The 18,518-nt window shown below is 54.4% G+C and overlaps 5 protein-coding genes and 1 non-coding gene across 6 annotated transcripts, besides 2 other annotated features; 2 read left to right on the top strand and 4 right to left on the bottom strand.

The window, feature by feature from the left end:
- Positions 1-210: 210 nt before the first annotated feature.
- CYME_CMR344C (hypothetical protein, conserved) lies at positions 211-1,398 on the bottom strand (the record flags this gene model as incomplete). Its single annotated transcript, XM_005538525.1, has 1 exon — positions 211-1,398. One exon carries the CDS (start codon positions 1,396-1,398, stop codon positions 211-213), a length of 1,188 nt encoding a protein of 395 aa, XP_005538582.1.
- Positions 1,075-1,593: a sequence feature (possible transcribed region).
- Positions 1,396-4,745: a sequence feature (repetitive element).
- Positions 4,746-5,611: 866 nt separating this feature from the next.
- On the top strand, positions 5,612-6,748 carry CYME_CMR341C (similar to surfeit locus protein 4; the record flags this gene model as incomplete). Its single annotated transcript, XM_005538524.1, has 1 exon — positions 5,612-6,748. One exon carries the CDS (start codon positions 5,612-5,614, stop codon positions 6,746-6,748), a length of 1,137 nt encoding a protein of 378 aa, XP_005538581.1.
- Positions 6,749-7,498: 750 nt separating this feature from the next.
- Positions 7,499-8,401, bottom strand: CYME_CMR340C (similar to procollagen N-endopeptidase; the record flags this gene model as incomplete). Its single annotated transcript, XM_005538523.1, has 1 exon — positions 7,499-8,401. One exon carries the CDS (start codon positions 8,399-8,401, stop codon positions 7,499-7,501), a length of 903 nt encoding a protein of 300 aa, XP_005538580.1.
- Positions 8,402-11,811: 3,410 nt separating this feature from the next.
- CYME_CMR339C (threonine synthase) lies at positions 11,812-13,203 on the bottom strand (the record flags this gene model as incomplete). The annotated part of the gene is made up of 1 exon (XM_005538522.1): positions 11,812-13,203. One exon carries the CDS (start codon positions 13,201-13,203, stop codon positions 11,812-11,814), a length of 1,392 nt encoding a protein of 463 aa, XP_005538579.1.
- Positions 13,204-13,648: 445 nt separating this feature from the next.
- CYME_CMR338T lies at positions 13,649-15,314 on the bottom strand. The gene has a single exon (XR_002461629.1). It is a non-coding gene; the product is annotated as a hypothetical transcript (transcript).
- Positions 15,315-15,834: 520 nt separating this feature from the next.
- CYME_CMR337C (hypothetical protein) lies at positions 15,835-18,039 on the top strand (the record flags this gene model as incomplete). The annotated part of the gene is made up of 1 exon (XM_005538521.1): positions 15,835-18,039. The coding sequence occupies one exon, from the start codon at positions 15,835-15,837 to the stop codon at positions 18,037-18,039; it is 2,205 nt and encodes a 734-aa protein (XP_005538578.1).
- Between the last annotated feature and the right edge of the window lie 479 nt (positions 18,040-18,518).

Below are 18,518 nucleotides of genomic sequence, written 5' to 3'. Positions count from 1 at the left end.
GTATGCGTCCATCGCTTGTCGTCAGCGATCTGACGCTGAGCAGGCGCGTGCTCCCGAACAGAGCGACTCGCTACTGCCTCCGTCCTAGACCTGGGCAATGGATTCTGGCGCTATTCATGCCTTTGTCATCCAGGACGCGTTCTTAGCCTGCGGCCGCCGCTGGCTAACAACTGTAGCTGTCATCTTAAGCAGTAGTAGACAGCGTCGTTTTCAGTGTTCGCTACGACGTTGTTGGTCGCGCAGCTCAAGGTATCCTTCCAGAGACCGAATGAACTCTTGCACCGAAGCACTCGAATCTTGCTCTACCCGTCGTTTCTGATATCGACGTACAAAGAGATGACGATGTGCACGCAAATCTTGCGATACCGTATACAGGCGACTGGATTGATTCGCGAGCAGGAAAATCCGTCGCAAGTACGATTCAGGAAGGCGAAGCGGACACTTGTCGTACGTATACACCGTTCCGGGGTGTTGATGCTCGCCCTCATCTCCGGCGCAGAGCACTTGGATAATAGCGTCCTCGATTTTGCGGATCTCGCTTTCGAAGTAGCTATCCGCGGATTGAACGCGAGTCTGACGCGTCGCGATCGTCATTCGTGACGTCGTTTTGAAATCCTTCCGAGCAGTGCCTCCTGAAATCCAATCATAGATGGAAGCGACCCATTGCGTTTCTTCGAAGAACGTGCACCCATCCGGAGTTTCGTACGAGCAAACCCTCTCCTTCAATGACATGGTGAACAGCGGTCGATCCCATCGTTGGCCTTGCGGGTCTGGCCATTCGAAGCGCTCTCGTACCCGGGCAATGTTCGCTGCCACGTCGCTGTCCGCTTGAGGCTGTTGTCTGGGACCTGCCACTTCACATCGCCCGTTCAGAACAGAGCGCAAAGCATCTGCGTTCGCCGACCGGGCGCTTTTCGCTTGCGGCTCGTGCCCGATCCTCTCCGGCGACGTCAGTTCGGGTTCGACAACAAGACGCGTTGGGCCCACTGCTGCAGCCGAAGGCCGGTCGGCAGTGGAGCGCTGGTATCCCGGCGGACTATGAGCACAGGAGACTTCAGAAACGTCTGCCTTACTTCTAATAAGTACTGTCACGTGAGGTATTGACTCTTGACGCTTTCCAGCGGGCACGCGGGTCACGCACCATAGCTCATAGCGAAAACCAGAGACGAGATTGCAAGCATCTACGATCACCAGACGTTCGCGGTAAGGTGCACGCTCCAAGGCTGCACGCAGACGACTGCGCGCAGTCTTCTCGCGCTGCGGCTCAGCGTAGTCCTCTATGCCGCGATCTGAGAGTATCGTCACTGGTTTAAGGTGTGGTGGTGCTGCTTCAGCGATTCGCTTTGCCAGCGCTGACTTGCCTGCTCGAGGCAAGCCGCAGAGCACGACAACCGGCATCACCGTCAACAACAAACGCCTTTCAAAAGAAAAACGTTGTCGCCAGCGGTGTACAGTAGTGGCGAACGCGGCCTAGACAAGAAGTCTCCAACTGGAGTGTAGACGCCTGCCGGTCTTTTTGGACAGGCTACCTGCTACTGCTTCCAACTTTTTCTTATATAGTTCGACTTTGATAGGTTGTCCAACAAAGTTCACTCTTGTCTTCTTTGAAGGTCTTTCCTCCAGCACTGCACATCGTCTGATATTGGTGGCAGCGTTAAATTCTCGGTTCACAAACTCCATACGTTTCTTGCCGCTTGGGGGTTGTACTCACCAACGCGAGTTGCCCTCGCACTTTTGCCCTCCTTTCCATTTGCTCCTCCGTCAGCGGTCCGTACTTTTTTATATCCTCAGGGCTCCTCTGGCACTTTTCCATCTCCGCTCTCTGGAGTGTACACCCCAGTTCACGGTGTGCATAGGATGCTCGAAACTCATCTACAGGTATCGTAACAAAACGCCGTGCACACTCCTTGTACGTTCTCGTCGTTGGAGCTGGCGTAGCCCCTTTTTTGGGTCTTCAAGCGCCCTGCTCCGTACGCTACTACGAGCCTCTGACTCTCGTCCTCCTTTAGGGAGCTCAACTGATTGAAAAAATTCGCGAATGCGCGCTGCCTCCCACCGTATAGATTCATACGCAGACGAGCCCACCGGGGCTTTGTATACTCCTCCCACAGCGCATCTCAATGGGTACTATGAACTTCCATGAATTTCCGAAAAGCTTCAAAGTCCGCTCCGCAGCTCGTCACCTCGCTCATAGCTTCCAGGTGATCCTCCATTCCTGCATTCCATGCCTCAATTTTCTTCCTCGCATTCATGATTCCCGATTATCGATTGTATATCGCTCTCGAGAACCTCAATAGACGCATGTCTTTCTGACGTAAGTTACCGTGAGTACCATTTTCCGCGCGCGTGGGTGCTGCGATGCTTATGATATTTGTGTTTCCGGGGTCAGCGCCAACGGCAAAGTCGTTATCCTGCACTTTCTGCTTCTCAGAGCCCGCCTTCTTGTTTTCTTCATGCTTCGCCGCGTCAACGATGAGGTCGTTCCCCCTCAGCTCCTGCATCACAGGGTCCGCTTCCTTCTCATCTTCATCCTTCGTTACGTCAACGACAAGGTCGTTATTCTCTACCTACTGAGTCGTAGGATTCTCCTCTTTGTTTTCTTCATGCTCCGCCGCGCCAACGACAAAGTCGTTGTCCTCCACCTCTTGCATTGCAGGACCCGCCTCTTTGTTTTCTTCATCCTTCGTCATGGGCGCAGCCGAGGGAGGGACTGGCTGATCTGTCTTCAACCGCCGATAGTGTACACACAAGGCTACTCCATCGGTTTCGATTATCCCAGTGAACACTTTTTGCTTGCTCACTCTCAGGCGTTTGAAATCGAAGATGTTCTTCCAGTACGTCATCCGGTTTTCACCGGAGAATTCCTCCCTGTTAACATTGAACTCCGGACTGATCTCCTTCATGATGCCGTGAGGGATTCTGGAGTCGATAGTAACAAAATGTGACTTGGCATTGCATGACGGAACGACGTTGAAGCACTTCCCCATTAGGAAATTCTTCCGTCTCTCCCACTCTCCATTTGTCTCTTCACTCAGCTTCATCTCCGCTTTGCGATCGAGTTCACGGTCCAAAAACACGAAATACCGTAGGAGGAGACAATCGTATCTTTCCTTATCTTTTTTCAACTCTTATACCTTTTCTGCTGGATGCACCAGCCCGAGCACCACACGATGCTCTTGTCCAACCGCACGGATCACAGCAGCTTCATTCGTGCTCTCTTTTGACGCCTTCTGGTCAACAAATTCGACCTCATCTTCATGCTTGCGATCGTTCGTGATGCCGTTGATAATCGCCCATTTCCCATAGCGAGAGATGCCCGGGTAGAGTCCAAATACGGCGCGTATCATGAAACGTTCGAGGTTCACGATCAGATGGTTCTTCAGATTCGTGATGTACTTTTTCACTCCGTATGTGTCAATATTTCCGTCACCGCTGTATCGATTACCTTCGAAGCGGAATTGCGCGAAGTTTTCGTGTACGGCATGTACTGCTCATTTTCCCTCCGCATCTCCCCTGTACCAAGCATCAGGTGGCGAATAAACGTCTTGTCGAAGATATCGTCTGGAATCTCGACCGTTTGCATGTGCGTCACGTCGCGATACATCTCCCTCGCCAAATGCATCAGTCCTGACAACGCCTTGACAATACTCTTGGAGTACGAGTCGACACGTATTTCGATAGCGTCTCGCAACTTTTCCCTGTAGGGATCCTTGATATGTCCAAGAAGGAAGGCTTTCACCACCATCTCGTCGTACAGTCGTCTTTCTTGCCGCCTTCGACGTAGGGCATCCCCCTTTCGGTCCTTCTTCTCTTCCTTTTCTTCTGGACTCGACACTGTTTTTTGTTTTTTTCTGGCAGCCGGCGACACTGGGCCTCCAGGATCGTGCACTTGCTTTTTCATAGCTTTCCTTTTTTTGTTTTTTGAGAAAGAACGCTCTTTGAACCCTTCTGTTATATACTGCGAAAAAACACTTGACTAGACTTGTTTGAGGTTTGAAGCACAATCGAACTGAAAGACTGTACGTTGCTATGGCCTGAACGAAAATACAACGTTTACAATAGATCTACATGCTAGAGATCAGGATCACGTTCCCCTTCAACAACGGCATGTGCGTCGTGTCTCATGCCTGCCTGATCTCCGAGGTGCGCTCACTGAGCGCGATGCAAACTAGTCACAAACTATTCATCAAAGAACAACTATCTTTAAGCCCAACACACCACGCCCGCATAAGAGGTCTAGTTTTTCCGGAGAAGCTCTGAAAGTGGGCGAACGCGGGGTGCTTGGGCGACGGCGAAGGAAGCCCACGCCAGGGACCTTGACCGCAACGAACGGAGGGGCGGAGGCAGCAGCAGCAGAAAAAGCTGACGAAAATTCTGAGCAGTTATCCGCCCCTCCCGAATCAACGCTGCAGGCTCCGGCGCAAATCCTGGTTCAATCCTCGAACTCGGGCTCCGTTTTACCTTCTACCTTGGGTACCTACCTAAACTTTGGAAACAATCTCGGCGGATACTTTGGAAGACGGCTGGCAGTATGTTCGCCGTCGAAGCTGGAATAAGCGACTTGCCCGCCTATGTATTTGGGGAGCGGATACGAAGCCGCTGAAAGGGTGGTTCGTAGAGTTTCCCCTGTGGTTTAGGGTGGCTTCACGCGTCCGGCAAGATAAAGGTCGCATTCGAATCGACCTTGACTAATGTACTTTTGATTCTATGCTAGCGCTGTGGCAGATACGCAATGAACGACTGGAATGCAGGAGGCAATGGTGGCGTGTGCGTTCACACACCCCGTGGAGGGTGCATCTAAATCGAACTTCTAGTCGGAAGGTCCAGCGAATCGGATACGCACACGGGCACATTGCGCTTTCTGCGCTTACCCACTGTGGTGGGTGTCAAGCACAAACCCGCATAGCCAACCGACAACAACGCATTCGATGCATGATCACGAAGTGGAGGGGCGGCTCCCAGGATATATCCTAACAGCCAAGTGTCTCCAGCGTGTCGTGCAGCGAAGGCAAGCCTGCATCCGCAGACTGTCCAAGCACAAACTGAAGACGAGATCCGATTCTACGTCGGGTGAACCACGCCTCGAGCCGATGCCCTCTGTGATATAGAAAAGCTGGTCTAACTCTATGAAGTATCTACTCCAGCGGTTAAGGTGCAAAGGCGGATACGGAAAGGCAGGCACTAGGCACACACGATAGGACGTATGAAACGACCAGAATATCCGAGAAGACGTATAGGTAATGTAACTTGGGAGCAGGGGATTGATGGATCCTTTACAGGGTACTGAAAATAACACAAAAAAAGTAAGAGAAGAAAAAGCGTACAATTGGAGAACGCTGGCCTAAGTAAACGCTTTGTCAATGGAAAAAAACTGGGAGGCGTCTGCACGTCAGATGGAGACGTTTTGTCTAGGACGCTGTTCGCCGCCATTACACCGCTGGCGACGACAACGTTTCTCTTTTGAAAGGCGTTTGTTCTCGGCGCACGGTGACCTTTTTCTGCAACACGATCTGTTCGGCGAGTCGACGACCTCTGTTCGCACTTTGGACTCGAGAATAGTTTCCCGTCGCCTCAAAGGTTGTACCGGTTTCTCAGAAACGTGAGCTGCGACATGGAAGGCATTTATCCCACCCAGGGGGGCGTTTATGGAGGTCCGCGCTACGGAGCGCCGCACGGCGCTGTTCCAAGTGCGGAACAACAGCCTATGTACGCTGGAGACGCGGCTGTTGGACCAAGTCCTGTGCAATCGAGTTCGGGGCCTGGCTGGACTGGTGCTGCCGGTCCGGTAACCAGCGCTACCAGTGGCTCGCCACTACGAGGCGCTGCTGCCGCTGCCGTCCAAAACCTGTCGACGCACTTCGGTCGCTCGGGGCGAATCGGGAAAGGTAGCATTTCCATGATTACTCGCGTGCTCTTGGTTGCTACGTTTTTGGAGGACGCTTTGCGGGTGCTTTCAGATCTTGGTGGCCAAGCGCGCTTTCTGCGGCACTTTTACGGGGTCCCCGTTTGGGCCGGCACCCTCTTCCTACTGGGTATGGTGTGCCTCTCGGTGTCGGCGTCGCTGGCCATTATCGCAGCAGGGCGGGCACGCACCACTGGGAAAGCTTTCCAGCGCGATCGGGCCTTGCTCTCACTGCAGGAGCGAGCGTCATACGTGCTCATCGTCCATATCCTCGTGCAACAGGCATTGTACGGCAGGGACGCTCCGGCAACTGGGGGCAACGTGTCGTTTCTGGTTCGGAATATTTGCCTGGCTGGCTCGTTCCTCATGGTTGCGGCGAATGCACGTATTAAAAAAGGCCTCAGCGCACTTCCCGGTGGACTTCTGGGCGGATTCAGCCGCCCAGCTAGCAGTGGTACCGCTTCAGGATCCGCCTTGCTGAGCTCCCAGAAAGTTTTCGAATACATGCAACTGACTGCACGCATCATGCTGGTGCTGTTACCCATCGATTTTCTATCGTCCTTGGGATTTTTAGGAACGCTGCTTGCAGTACCGGTCATGGTTGCGGTTTTGGCTGGGTACCGGACACGCATCAGCGGGTCCATTCTGATTGCGTTTTATGCGGCACACAATCTGCTGATGTCGGCTTTCTGGAAGGTCAATGATCGTTCACCTTTTGGTCAGTATGCGCGAGATGTCAAACAGTATGAATTCGTACAGACGATCAGCATCATGGCGGGGGTGCTCATGCTCGTCTTCGAAGGGCCTGGTGCGCTCTCTTTCGACCAGCAACAGCGGGAGATTTGAGCACCGGTACTCCCCGCATCGGTATGTTTGCTCGGGTGACCAGCTCGCTGCAAGAGCACGAGCAAGGTCCTGCGCCATCGTCTGTTTGGCGGACGGCACGGAGGTGACGGTTAACGTTGTGGGTTGCGGAACCTGCCGAGCGAACGCATCGAGTAGATGCTTGCATAGGTGCGCTGGTCAGCAGCAACGAGTCGCAGCAACAGATCGCGTGCGTCTTGACGAATATGTAATGCACGCTGAAACGCTTGTCACCGGCATGAGCGAGCGCGATCAGAATGGTTTGAGGTCAGGGTTTCCAACGATTTGCACGCGCCATGCGGAAAACCCTTTGCTTGACGCTTGGCAGAAGCGATGGGATATCAAATGTCGTCTCCAATTGAAACGCATTTTATTCAGTTTCATGACGAATACACAGCGCGGCACGACGAGGCCGATCTATTCGAACTGGACAGAATCAGTTGATAGGTATTGGTAGGAAGTGTTCGCTCAACATTTTCCATAGATGCGGTATCTCTGGGCGCTAGTTGTCAGGCACACTCCACGTACGCGGAGCTGTTGCGTCAACGCCAATCCATCTTGCTTTGTGCTGCCGTTCAGCTTCTTCGCTCTGCAGTCGCTGCGGCACTGATGGTTTATTCAGAGAACACGAATGACTAGGTGTTGACATACACACACACACACACTGCCCATGTATTCGCGGAGCATTGCATAACCAGCACATCTCCCGTGCATGGTGTTGCGATGGCGACATCAGGGTGCCGGCGCAGATAGCTTCGCGAACCGTGCCTCTAGTCGTGCGCGCTCTTCCTCGTCTAGACGACGTTGCCTCCGGCGCTCTTCGTCTGCTCGCCGAACACGTGTGGCATCGAGCGCAGTCAACCCTGGTGAAGCCAAAGCATCGGCAAGCTCGAGACCGTACTCATCGGCGACTCTCTGAATCAAGCGGTCCACCTCTTCGCGTGGCGCCCCGACGTCGGCCACAGTACGCATGGTCTCGTCCACATATGTGGAACGCACGTCCATATCCTCCATAATGCGCTCGAACTGCGCTAAACGGCTCGCGATTTCTTCCAAGTCCATTCGCTCTACAGCTCGACTCAGGTGCGTCGACACCGCCGTGATATTCCCCGTGGCGAGACGCAAGTTCTGACTCGACTCTATTCGTGCCGCAACAGCGTCCATCCGAGCTTGTAGTTTTAAGTATGCGTTGGATTGTTTGTTGTTGCGGATAGATGATTCGGCGTGCGTGCGTGCCGCTTCCAGGTTTCCGCTCGAAAGCGCTTTCCGCGTCCGTTCCTTTTCCTGTTCAGCGAGACGTTGGTGCTTGACTGCAAGACGACCAAGCCTCTTTGCTGTCAACCGCATATCGAAGACCTTTCGGTCTATTTTCTGCATTCCAGAAAGTGATCCGCCCATGTTCCGTAGAACAGGTTCTGGAGTTCTCGTACGACTAGCCGCACGAAGAGGTGCGAAGAATCCCCGCCCCCGGGAACGTCCAGCAGGTAGGCGGTACGCGCGCGCTATGTTGCGTGCCGCGGCTGCCGTGCCGGAGACAGCACCGAAGCTGGCGCTGTCCACAGCGAGGCAGGTGTGTGTGTGCTGGTGTAACGGCAGCGCGGCGGCGGGCTGAGGCGCGACGCTGGTGGCCCCCATTGCCGCCGAGGCACTCCCTGAATCGCCTGCCGACGGCGCCGCTAGAGCCGATATCTGAACAACAACCCGAGCAGCGATACCGTTATTGCCAATTTTGTTTTGCAGTGATGGAATTCCAGGTTGTCCTGGAACGCTCACGACCCGAGAACGTGCACCAGAGACGTTGTGTGAAGCCTACGGGCTTCTGGGCATCTGGCTGCAGTGTATGGCGAGGCAGGAGGCGTTGCATCGCGCATGGAATGGTGCTGCGGATGCAGCGTGCGAACGTCTGCGGCGAGTGCACCACCACATCCGATATGTGTTGAGCGTACTTGGCGCTCCAAAACGGCACCATATCGTGACGGCACTTGGTGGAATTGTTCGGTACGATCCCGGAATCGGTGTTTCGCGACACCGTCTGGAGTTGATGGGCAATCTATTCGAAAGAGGTGCTTGCTGCACTTGCGAGTCTCATTTCATATGCATGGTTGTGCATTGGTGTATGCGCTTTCAACTGGGCGGGCGTCCATTGAGGATGCGAATCTAATGGAATACGAGCAACTTGCGGTGTTATTCGTGGCGGTCTTCACACTGCGGATACCACCGCAGCCTCGCCATGGATGCACATCGTCGCCCGCAGCGTTACACACAGAGCAGTGCATTCCGGAACAAGTTCACGGGCATGTCGTTTTCGTATTTGGTTGTTTTCATCGTGGATATTCTTTGGCAGGAATGTACCGTGTAGATTGGAGAAAGCTGGCGGAAACTATTTACGCTGTCGGTGGTTCACTGCGAAAGAGGAACTTTATTGTCCAAGTCAGTCATTTTACGGACGGCAGGTGGATGAACCGCCTTTCTCGTAGTCCGTATCTTGAGCGACATGCAAACAACATAGTGCTACCCAAACTCTGCATCAATCACTGTCTCATAGTGAATTCGTTGCATTTGATACCCGCTCAAAGAAATAGTACTTAAGAAGCGACAGGTCATGAAGTTTCTGTACCGTAATTACGTACGATGATGAGGAGACACGCTTGGACAAGGCAAGGAGAACGCTTCGCCGAGATATCGTCGTGCATTCGGCAAAACACGATCGATTTCGAACCGAAACGCGAAAGGTTTCAAGAGGAAGGACCAAAGTCAGTCTCACTCGATTACACTATTGAGGAAATGTAGTACATCTGGATGTGGGTTCGCAAAGTGCGGCAACCCGGTCTCCATAAAGAAGAACCAAGCGAATACGAGGGCACGATCAGTCCCAGTGTCGATTCTGTCGTTCGTCGCCTACAAATCGCCAAATGGACAGTGTCGCTCAACACTTCATCCTTCGTAAAATCACTCTGTAGCTTCTACTTCCCGAATTGGTCTGCCCTGCTGTTAGATGACTTCGATTTCTACCACTCAAAAGCGGTCATGGAGCATGCAGCAGTAATCAACATCGCGCTTCGCTTTGTGGCATGGCCTCCGATCTGACTCGATCCAGTCTATGACGCTTTGTCTGTTTTCGAACGCCACTCTTATGCTCACAGATCTATAGACGAGTCGTTCGCATCCGCGTCACCATTCTTCGACAATTCGTTCCCAGGCTCACCGCGCACCGAACTGCTCTGCTGCTTCTCCGCTGGTGAGCGGGAGGGAGCGACACCGCGCCCTTCGGTCCGCGTGCGTGCTTGCGGAAGACAAGGTGACGAAAAGGTACGTAACGAACTGTAGCTAGATACATAGGAAAGGGCAAGGTTACGTCCCAAGGTGTACCTCACGTGTGTGCGAATCCCATGGAAAAAAGGAATACGCACTGCACCCACCGCATCCATGCCACTCGGCAAGGTAAGCCCCGGGACCCAGCTGGACGCGCTGTGCACCGTATCGAGCAGAGAATGATACACAGAACGCTTCATTCAGAGCGTCGTTGGGCGCACGAATGGATCACGCGGATGACTTCGGGCACGAGCACACGGGACCGCACCTGGAGTCGCCGTGGATTTCTTTTTTTCTGCACGGTGACAAGGAACGTGCATCCGACCACTTGATCAATGCATTGGAAAAGCAAATGACCGATAAGTCGCGTCGTTCGGCAGCAGTCTATGGCGCTGCACGTGTTTTTGTGCACAACGGCTGCCAGCCTGTTCCATGGTCGAGAGCGTGCATCGAGTGCGGGAATCGTTCTGACTCGATTCCCGCACTCGATGCGGTCTCGACGGCGTACTCGCATCACGAGCATGGGTGCCCGCTGAGAATGGTACAAGAAGAAAGAGAGCTGGATGCAATCCTTGGTGTCCGGTAAGCTGCCGGAGCCTTGGACGGCTAGGCAATCGAATGCGAGAAGCGTCGCCGTCGTATGTCTTTCTGCACCATGAACAATGCGCACATGGCCTTTCTTGACTGAGCATTGAGCACATCGATCAACACTCGGTAAAGCCTAAAGCCCTGGTCGTGTACACCTGCTCTGTGTCGAGCGAAATCTAGATGGAACCGTTTCGTAGTCTGTGCGTGCATTGTGCTAAAACGCGAAAGACTTGCGTTGAAAAAAATCAGTGTTCAGGAGAGGCGGCGCTGGATTCTTGCCACGACAGAGGCACTGGTGTGGTGCAGTTTGGGTACCTTGACCGGCTGCGGCGTTGCATATATGCACCGGGAACAATTTAGCTCTACAATTCGTAAACATTTATGATCTTCCATGATTCGATACTACCGAAAATATGCACGACAACACAGACCGTGTCCATCTATCCTCTGAAAAGTTCGATACCTGACAATTTGCAACACCGGCGCGTGGAATGCATTGGTGTTGGATCAACAAGATATCGGCACTGACTGGGGATTCCCGACTGCGCAATGTACATCGGCATCCGGGAAAGCGTTCATCATGCCACGCCCTACCCCTGTGATTCAGCTGCCAATGCCCGTGCTTGCTTTCGGGGGCCATGGTCATCGATGACGGTCCACCGTGCACCGAGTGTGCCGTCAGCGTCCGCCATAGCGTCTGAAGTAGCGATGCGGACACAGCATCTCAGTAGCACAGTATCGCTATCCTACAGTAGGCGTCTGTTTTGACATTCGCGCCTAGATGTGTGAATCCGGCGAGCCGCACGACGGCATGCACGTGACGTGGTGCGCAACATCCGCCAATATGCCTCAAGGTACAGGGTGCGTGACGGGAAGCGCTTTGCTTGGAGACGCTCGCGCGTGTTGCGAAGCATACCTCTGCGGAGGGTAATGGTCAGCGGATTCTGCGAAGCGCCCTCGACGGCGGGTGCATAGTCCCCGCTTCACTTTGCGTGTTGTTTCCATCGGTACCGCAGCGTGAACGCCGCGTTCATTGCATCCAAAGCTACATCTATTTATGCGTCCCGCGTCCAAGAACAAGCGTTTATGCGGAAAGCAAAAGGATTTCGTCCAGTGAATTGTATTCGTTGGAGCGAAGCGCACCCTCAGACGACGCCGCGTGCCCGCAGGAGGTCGATCACGTGGCCAGCGCTCGCTGGTACCCTGTGAACGTCATTCGCGTAACGGCTCGCGATATTCTGTATTTTTCGTTCATGGTACGCGACCTTACTGTCCGTGAACTTGAGCCCATGCGCGGTGCTCACAACGACCGTGCGATCTTTCACACCGATGATACCCCGCTCGCGCAGCTTCATCAGCACCGCAAGCGCAACTCCCGTGTGCGGGCAGTTGAACATGCCAGTCCGATCTGCCTGGGCAGCAGCGTCAAGGAGTTCCTCTTCAGTGGCCTGCTCGACCAGACCGTTGGTTTCATCGATTGCACGTATCGCCCTATGAATGCTTACTGGGTCTCCGATTTGAATCGCGCTTGCAACCGTCTTCTTCGCGGTGACAGGTGCGTATGCGCTCCAGTCGCCTTTATAGCCACCGGCCTTGTAGGCCAGATAGAGAGGGTTCGCGTTCGCTGATTGTGCCACAACGAGGCGTGGAAGTCGATCCGTTAGTCCCAGGTCTCGCATCATCGCAAATCCTTTGTAGAATGCGTACACATTACCTAGATTTCCCCCAGGCACGATGACCCAGTCGGGCACCTGCCAGTCAAACTGTTGCGCGATCTCGATGCTTACGGTCTTCTGACCTTCCAGGCGCAGCGAGTTCATCGAGTTTGCGAGATAGATAGGGTACTGCTCAACAACTTCTTGGATCAGCTTCATACAGCCATCAAAATCAGTTTCAATGGATAGAACGATAGAGCCGTTCGCGATCGGTTGCACAAGCTGCGAAATGGTAATCTTGTCCGCCGGCAGAAACACCACGGAGGGAATACCGGCGGCTGCACAGTAGGCAGCCAGCGCTGCCGATGTATCACCAGTGCTGGCACAGCCCACAGCTTTGATTTTCGCTTTGTTGCTCTTAATCATGTGATTCACCTGCGAGACGAGCACAGTCATGCCCAGGTCTTTGAACGAGCCCGTATGCGAGTTCCCACACTGTTTCACCCACAGGTCGTCCATGCCAAGCACTTCCTTCCCAAAACGCTCCGCCCAGAACAGGTTCGAGTTACCCTCGAACATGCTGACAACGTCGCCGTCTGGAATCGACGGTAGCACCCATTCCTTCTTGGACCACACCCCGGAGCCGAACGGAAACACTGTTCGCCCCGAGCGCAGATCAAAGAGCGCCTTCCACTCTGCTGCTGACACTTGCCGCAAAGCCTCCATATTGTGTTCTACCTCCAGCAGACCGTTCGTCCGTTTTGAACGATATATAATTTGGTCCAGGGAGTAGCGCTCCTGGGCTAGTGTCGCATCCCGGTCGGCACCGAACGGCACGTAGTCGGCGTGGAAGGCCTCTGCGACCTCCGCGGGCACCGTCATGGTTTTCCGTTGTCTTCGTCGCCGAGCTCCCACCACGAGGGTGCCGACGGAACGTGCGGGCGGTTGCGTGTGCTCCCAGCACCGCTGGCAGCCGAACGCGCATCCTCTGCTAGCGTCAACCGGACACAGAAGCGCCGGTGCTGCGTAGCCCGTCGAAAAGAAGAGCCATACCTGTTTTTCACAAAGTGTAATTCACTGTAACAATTATTGACAGGTGAGGCAAGAAAATTTCTTGAATGTGACGGCCACCAGAATACAAACATGACGGAGTTCGTGATAGGTAACGTTCGGCTCCAACAACGGTACCTGTGGCTGGAGAGCGTGCGCAGCGACGCTGGCGAAGCAACGGCCGTCCGAGGCGCCGCTGCGCTCGCCGGCGGCGCGATCCGTGACGCCTGCCCCGCCGATGACTTGCACAGGGCGGATGATCGATGCGTCGATCGGCGGTGGTACTGAAGGGTTGTTTAGAAGATCCTACACGCCTCCATAAAGGCGTATACGATACTGCTCGATATCCCGGAAAGCGTTGAACTGCGACACGGTGGATTCAGAGTCGATGGATCAAGAGCATCTGTACGCGTCTTTGGGAATCACGGTGATTCTAGCATCCTATAAAAGATCCTACACGCCTCCATAAAGGCGTATACGATACTGCTCGATATCCCGGAAAGCGTTGAACTGCGACACGGTGGATTCAGAGTCGATGGATCAAGAGCATCTGTACGCGTCTTTGGGAATCACGGTGATTCTAGCATCCTATAAAAGATCCTACACGCCTCCATAAAGGCGTATACGATACTGCTCGATATCCCGGAAAGCGTTGAACTGCGACACGGTGGATTCAGAGTCGATGGATCAAGAGCATCTGTACGCGTCTTTTGGGAATCACGGTGCGAGTGTACGAGCCTCTCGGTGCCTAGCCTGCCTTGCCGGTTCGCTACCACGCCTGGGGTGCTGCCAGTGCGGCGATCAGTTCATTGAATCACGTTCCCTATCGTGTGCGCAGATGCGGCAGGCTGGCGACCATGAGAGACAGCACAGCTTCTCTATGAACGGTAAAACACTCCAAATGCTTCGGAAGCGTGTCCGAGTTAGACACAGCGGTAACGTTGATCTGGCGACCTTGTGGATACCAACTATGCCATGGAGGTTTGCGGTGGCGAAAGAGCGCTTGGCATGCTATGGCATCAAAGTCTCGAGTCTTTTGTTCGCATGTTCAGCAATTTGGCACCAGATTCAAGAATTGTGTTTCTTCCATGCACGTGGGTGTTGTGGGGCCTGTGCCAATCGCGATTCGCTCAAGAGTGGCGCGCGAGGATCCACCGGGTGGGCGGAGCTTGCTGATTGCCAGGCGACATGCTCCGCCTCGTTTACGGACACGTTCCTGTTCCTGTTCCAGAACGCTGAATTAAGGAAGGAGCCGAACGGGCTCCTTCCGTCGTTCCTTCGGGCTCGTCTACAGTAAGCATGGCTTCGTTGCAGTTCAGTCGCACTGGGGCGCATCACGCTGCTGCGGCAAGTGCTCAGAGATTGCCTTCGTCGCCACGTTCCGCCAGCGCGTCATCCGTGGTGTTAGTGGCCTTGTCTGCGCTGCGGGTCTATTCAAGACCGGCAACAAGCCCCTGGTTCCAGCGCAGGTCACTAACGTCTCGAACGGACACCCGAGGAGTTCACAAATCTTCTGTGTCGCCGTAGAACGCTTCTGGCACTGATGGAACGCGCCTCGATCCCGTGAAGAGACAGTCTCCGCAGACGTCTCGCGGTGGAGTACCGTGTTGTGAACGCCTCGGACGGGTCCCAGCAGACACACCGGCGTGCAGGAAAGCGCGTAGCTTTCAGAATCGATAGTCCCGGATACGCGGACGAACGCTTCTCTAACTCATTTCTGAATATATTTCGCTTCCCCTAAAAGCATGGCCTCAAGCTCGTGGACGCATGGATCACGCGTTCAGCATACCGACAACAACGATGCCCCACATATGTACGCGGGTTGCAGGCGTGTGTGCCATGTGGATCGCCGCTCGTACCATCTTCTGTGCAGGTCCCGCGTCTGGATGAGCCGCTAACCGCGCACCATCGAGCAGCGCGCGATTGTCGCCCAAGACGCTCAAGAAACGATCTTAAAACGCTGATGAAACGCACGACTGAGCGCGTCTCGGCGCCCTAGCGCCCGCCAGGTAGGATCGCCGCCCGCATCGCCGCTGGAGGAAGCGCGTGCCAAACACGTGTCACATATAACGACTGAGCGCGTGACATAGCGACGCATCGAAAAAATCTCAGATAACGAACTTATCTGGATATAACGGACACGCTTTGAACCAAGCCATTCGTGCGGCCTCTCACAAGCCCTCGTGTTCGTGGTGTTCGTGCGCGCTTCGACGATCGCGCGACACCGCCGCGGGGTCTCGCGATTTCGACGAAGGATCGGCGACGATAGCGTAACGTGCGGATGCTCCGTATACGACAGGTTTGACTGCGTTTAAGCGCGAAGAAGCACGACGCCGCGGCGGCAACTGCAGGCTCTAACTGGCTCAAAGGACGGGGACCCTATTACTGACGAAGGTGTGTGTGTGTTTGTGTGCGTGTGACTAATCAAGTCCGGTACAAGTTTGTCGAAAAAGGCGCGGAGAGATGGCGACGTTGGGAACACTCCATACGGGAACTGGTGTTGGCGTTGCAACCTGTGTTACACCTACTTCAACCGAGTGTGACTTTGCCGGTTCGTTTTCGAAAGCCTGGAAGGGCAGGTGCGAAAGAGGCGAGTATAACGAAGCCGGTGGGAACATTTCGAGGAGCGCAAGCGCAATTTCTCGGTTGAGCCCTGACGCCGCGAGCGCGGATCGTGAAGTGGGCTGGCTCAGAGACGCAGAGGACAAAACGTGTGCGTGGAGTGGAAGAGACGAGAGCCCCACGGCGTCGTTGCTGCAACCTTGTGTGGAAGTATCGAAGACGAAGCAGAGCGTGAGCGGCGGTAGAGCTGTGAAACTGACGGAAACAGCGTTGCAGACATCTCGCATGACAGGGCGCGCACCCGGACGCTTTTGCGAGAGCGCTACGGAGGACATCGATTTGAACGACGTTTTGGGTGTGCTTGTCGATGCGCTTGATCCAGATTACAGCTCACCGGGGACAGAGATAAGCGCTGATGCTTCAAACTTTGGACAGATTAGTGAAGTAGCATTCTCCGTGAGTTCCGCCTCGGACATGCATTCTATCCATGAGACGGCCCAGATGGATGCGCTGCCTATGCTGCACATTGGCATTGGAGACGAGGCGCTTGGCTGTGACGATCGTTTTATGCAGACGTGGGACCGTGGAATCAAGTCCGCACACAAATCGAGTGAAGCCACAGAAGATTCGGATTTGTTGACGATGATTGAGCAGCAGTCGGATCGCATTCGCCGGCTCGAATGCGAGCTTGAGAAGTCCCGTTCGGAAGTAGCTGCTCTGCAGCGCATGCTTGAGAAGTATCTGAGAGGAGAGTCCGCTTCAACTCCGGACGTGCATCATCATATTGCTGGTGTATTCTCCCCGCTTACACCCGCATACGTTGCGACCTTTGAGCCGAGTAGGAAGTTCTTGGACAAGGAGCGCACTCAGGCCGAGAAGCTTCGCCACATCGTATCCGGTAGCGGTTTCACCGCTGGTGTTGGTCAAAGCGGCACCCAGAACCTGATAAGTGCCCCCACTGCGGCGATCGACGGGGAGGATTGCTCTGTATTCGAGGATAGCCAGGGGTTCGGCGTGTGCGACCGGCGTCTTCTTCCCGGCATTGTGGATGCAGTCGTATCGAGGAGCAGCAGCGCCCGGAATTTGGTTGCCCTCGACGAAGGAGCGCAAATCACTGACTCGGATAAGCACCAAACTGGGAAAGCCGCGTCGTTCGCGAGTGGAACTACCGGTAACGTTCCCGAGACACGCCTAGGGAATCAATGCGCTTTTGCACCATTCCACGATGGAACTTTCCTCTTTCCTTCACGCCAGGCGGCTGAGGCCTGTTCTGCAGCACGCGAAGTATTTGGTCCGGCAGCTGAGGCGCTCGAGAAGATGAATTATCGTCAGCAAATGGCAGCCGCAGCACGGCAAAGGTCTCGCAGAGAATTCTCAGAGATGACTGGCCCAGAGGGATCCTCCAGTGTCGGCACGAATGGGGCGCCTTCACTCGCACAATCTGCAGGAAGCGAGCTGAACCTAACTACGAAGCGCCGCTCGAGGCGGGGTGAACGTCATGCACGGCCGCTGGGCACTACACGGTATTGGGCAGACGTGGAACACGAGCTCTTTCTGCTAGGCTGCAAAAAGTTCGGTCCGAAGAATTTCGCTGCCATCGCTGGTATCGTGAAGAGCCGCAGTCCGAAGCAGGTGCGCACGCATTTACAAAAGTACCAACTCAAGCTCCTGCGCGAAGCTCGCCGCATGGAAAAAGTGGACGGCGGTGCTGCACTCGCGCAGCTCAAGAACGTGTGCGACATGGCGTTTACCAAGGCGCAACTGCGTGCACTTGGAGCCGACGAATCAGTGATCAGCCAACAGTCCCTGCGGCATATTCGCAAAGCGGAGCAACTCCTCCAAAGCAGAAAAAAAGCAGCTACCTCAGCAGCTCTGGGATCGGATCACCTGAGCGAAGAGGAGACCGAGTCATCATCACCATCACGATCATCATCGTTATCGTTATCGTTGTCTTCGTCGTCTACGGTGCCGACCTGCCCGCCGCCGGGCTCGCCTACTGCCCCAGTACAGCCAGCGTCGGCCGCCAACGCCGATGCCTCAACCGAAAGCACATTACCTGTATCGACATCGAATGATGAGGAGGCGCCTGCATCCTCCACTGCATAATGTGCTGCCATGTGCGACGCATGAGGTGGATGCCTGTCTATACGAGTGTCCGATAAGTTCGCCGCTTCCACGCTTCGGTGTGTGGGCGCGGCTCGTGTACAGGCACCCGTTACATGGCGTGGCCGTTTGCTTAACAGTTCTGATTCGGGATGATCATTCATAACAGTTTCAATTCAAAAAATCCAAAGGAACCGTGTCCAGTTCAGAGTATGCAGAATTTTCATGGAAAAAAACAATACGTTGCAGGAAAGTTTACAGACGGAGAGATGCGCTCTTTGCCATTTCGTATGGAGATGATCATAGTTGGTGGCGTGTCCAATCAAGACACGAGGCGTGCGAATCACTTTCCATCCTTTCAAGATGTATGCCGCGTAAAAGATCCCGTCAAAGGAGTCGCGCAAACGATCCAGGTTACCGCATTATCGGTGCCGCTCGTCGACCGCTCCTTGGACGATAGGGTGCGTGCATGCTTGCATTCA

Source organism: Cyanidioschyzon merolae, chromosome 18 (assembly GCF_000091205.1).
Source record: "Cyanidioschyzon merolae strain 10D DNA, chromosome 18, complete genome".
Lineage (NCBI taxonomy): Eukaryota > Rhodophyta > Bangiophyceae > Cyanidiales > Cyanidiaceae > Cyanidioschyzon > Cyanidioschyzon merolae.
Note: the sequence above shows the minus strand (reverse complement) of the source record. Positions and strands in the feature narration are given on the sequence as shown.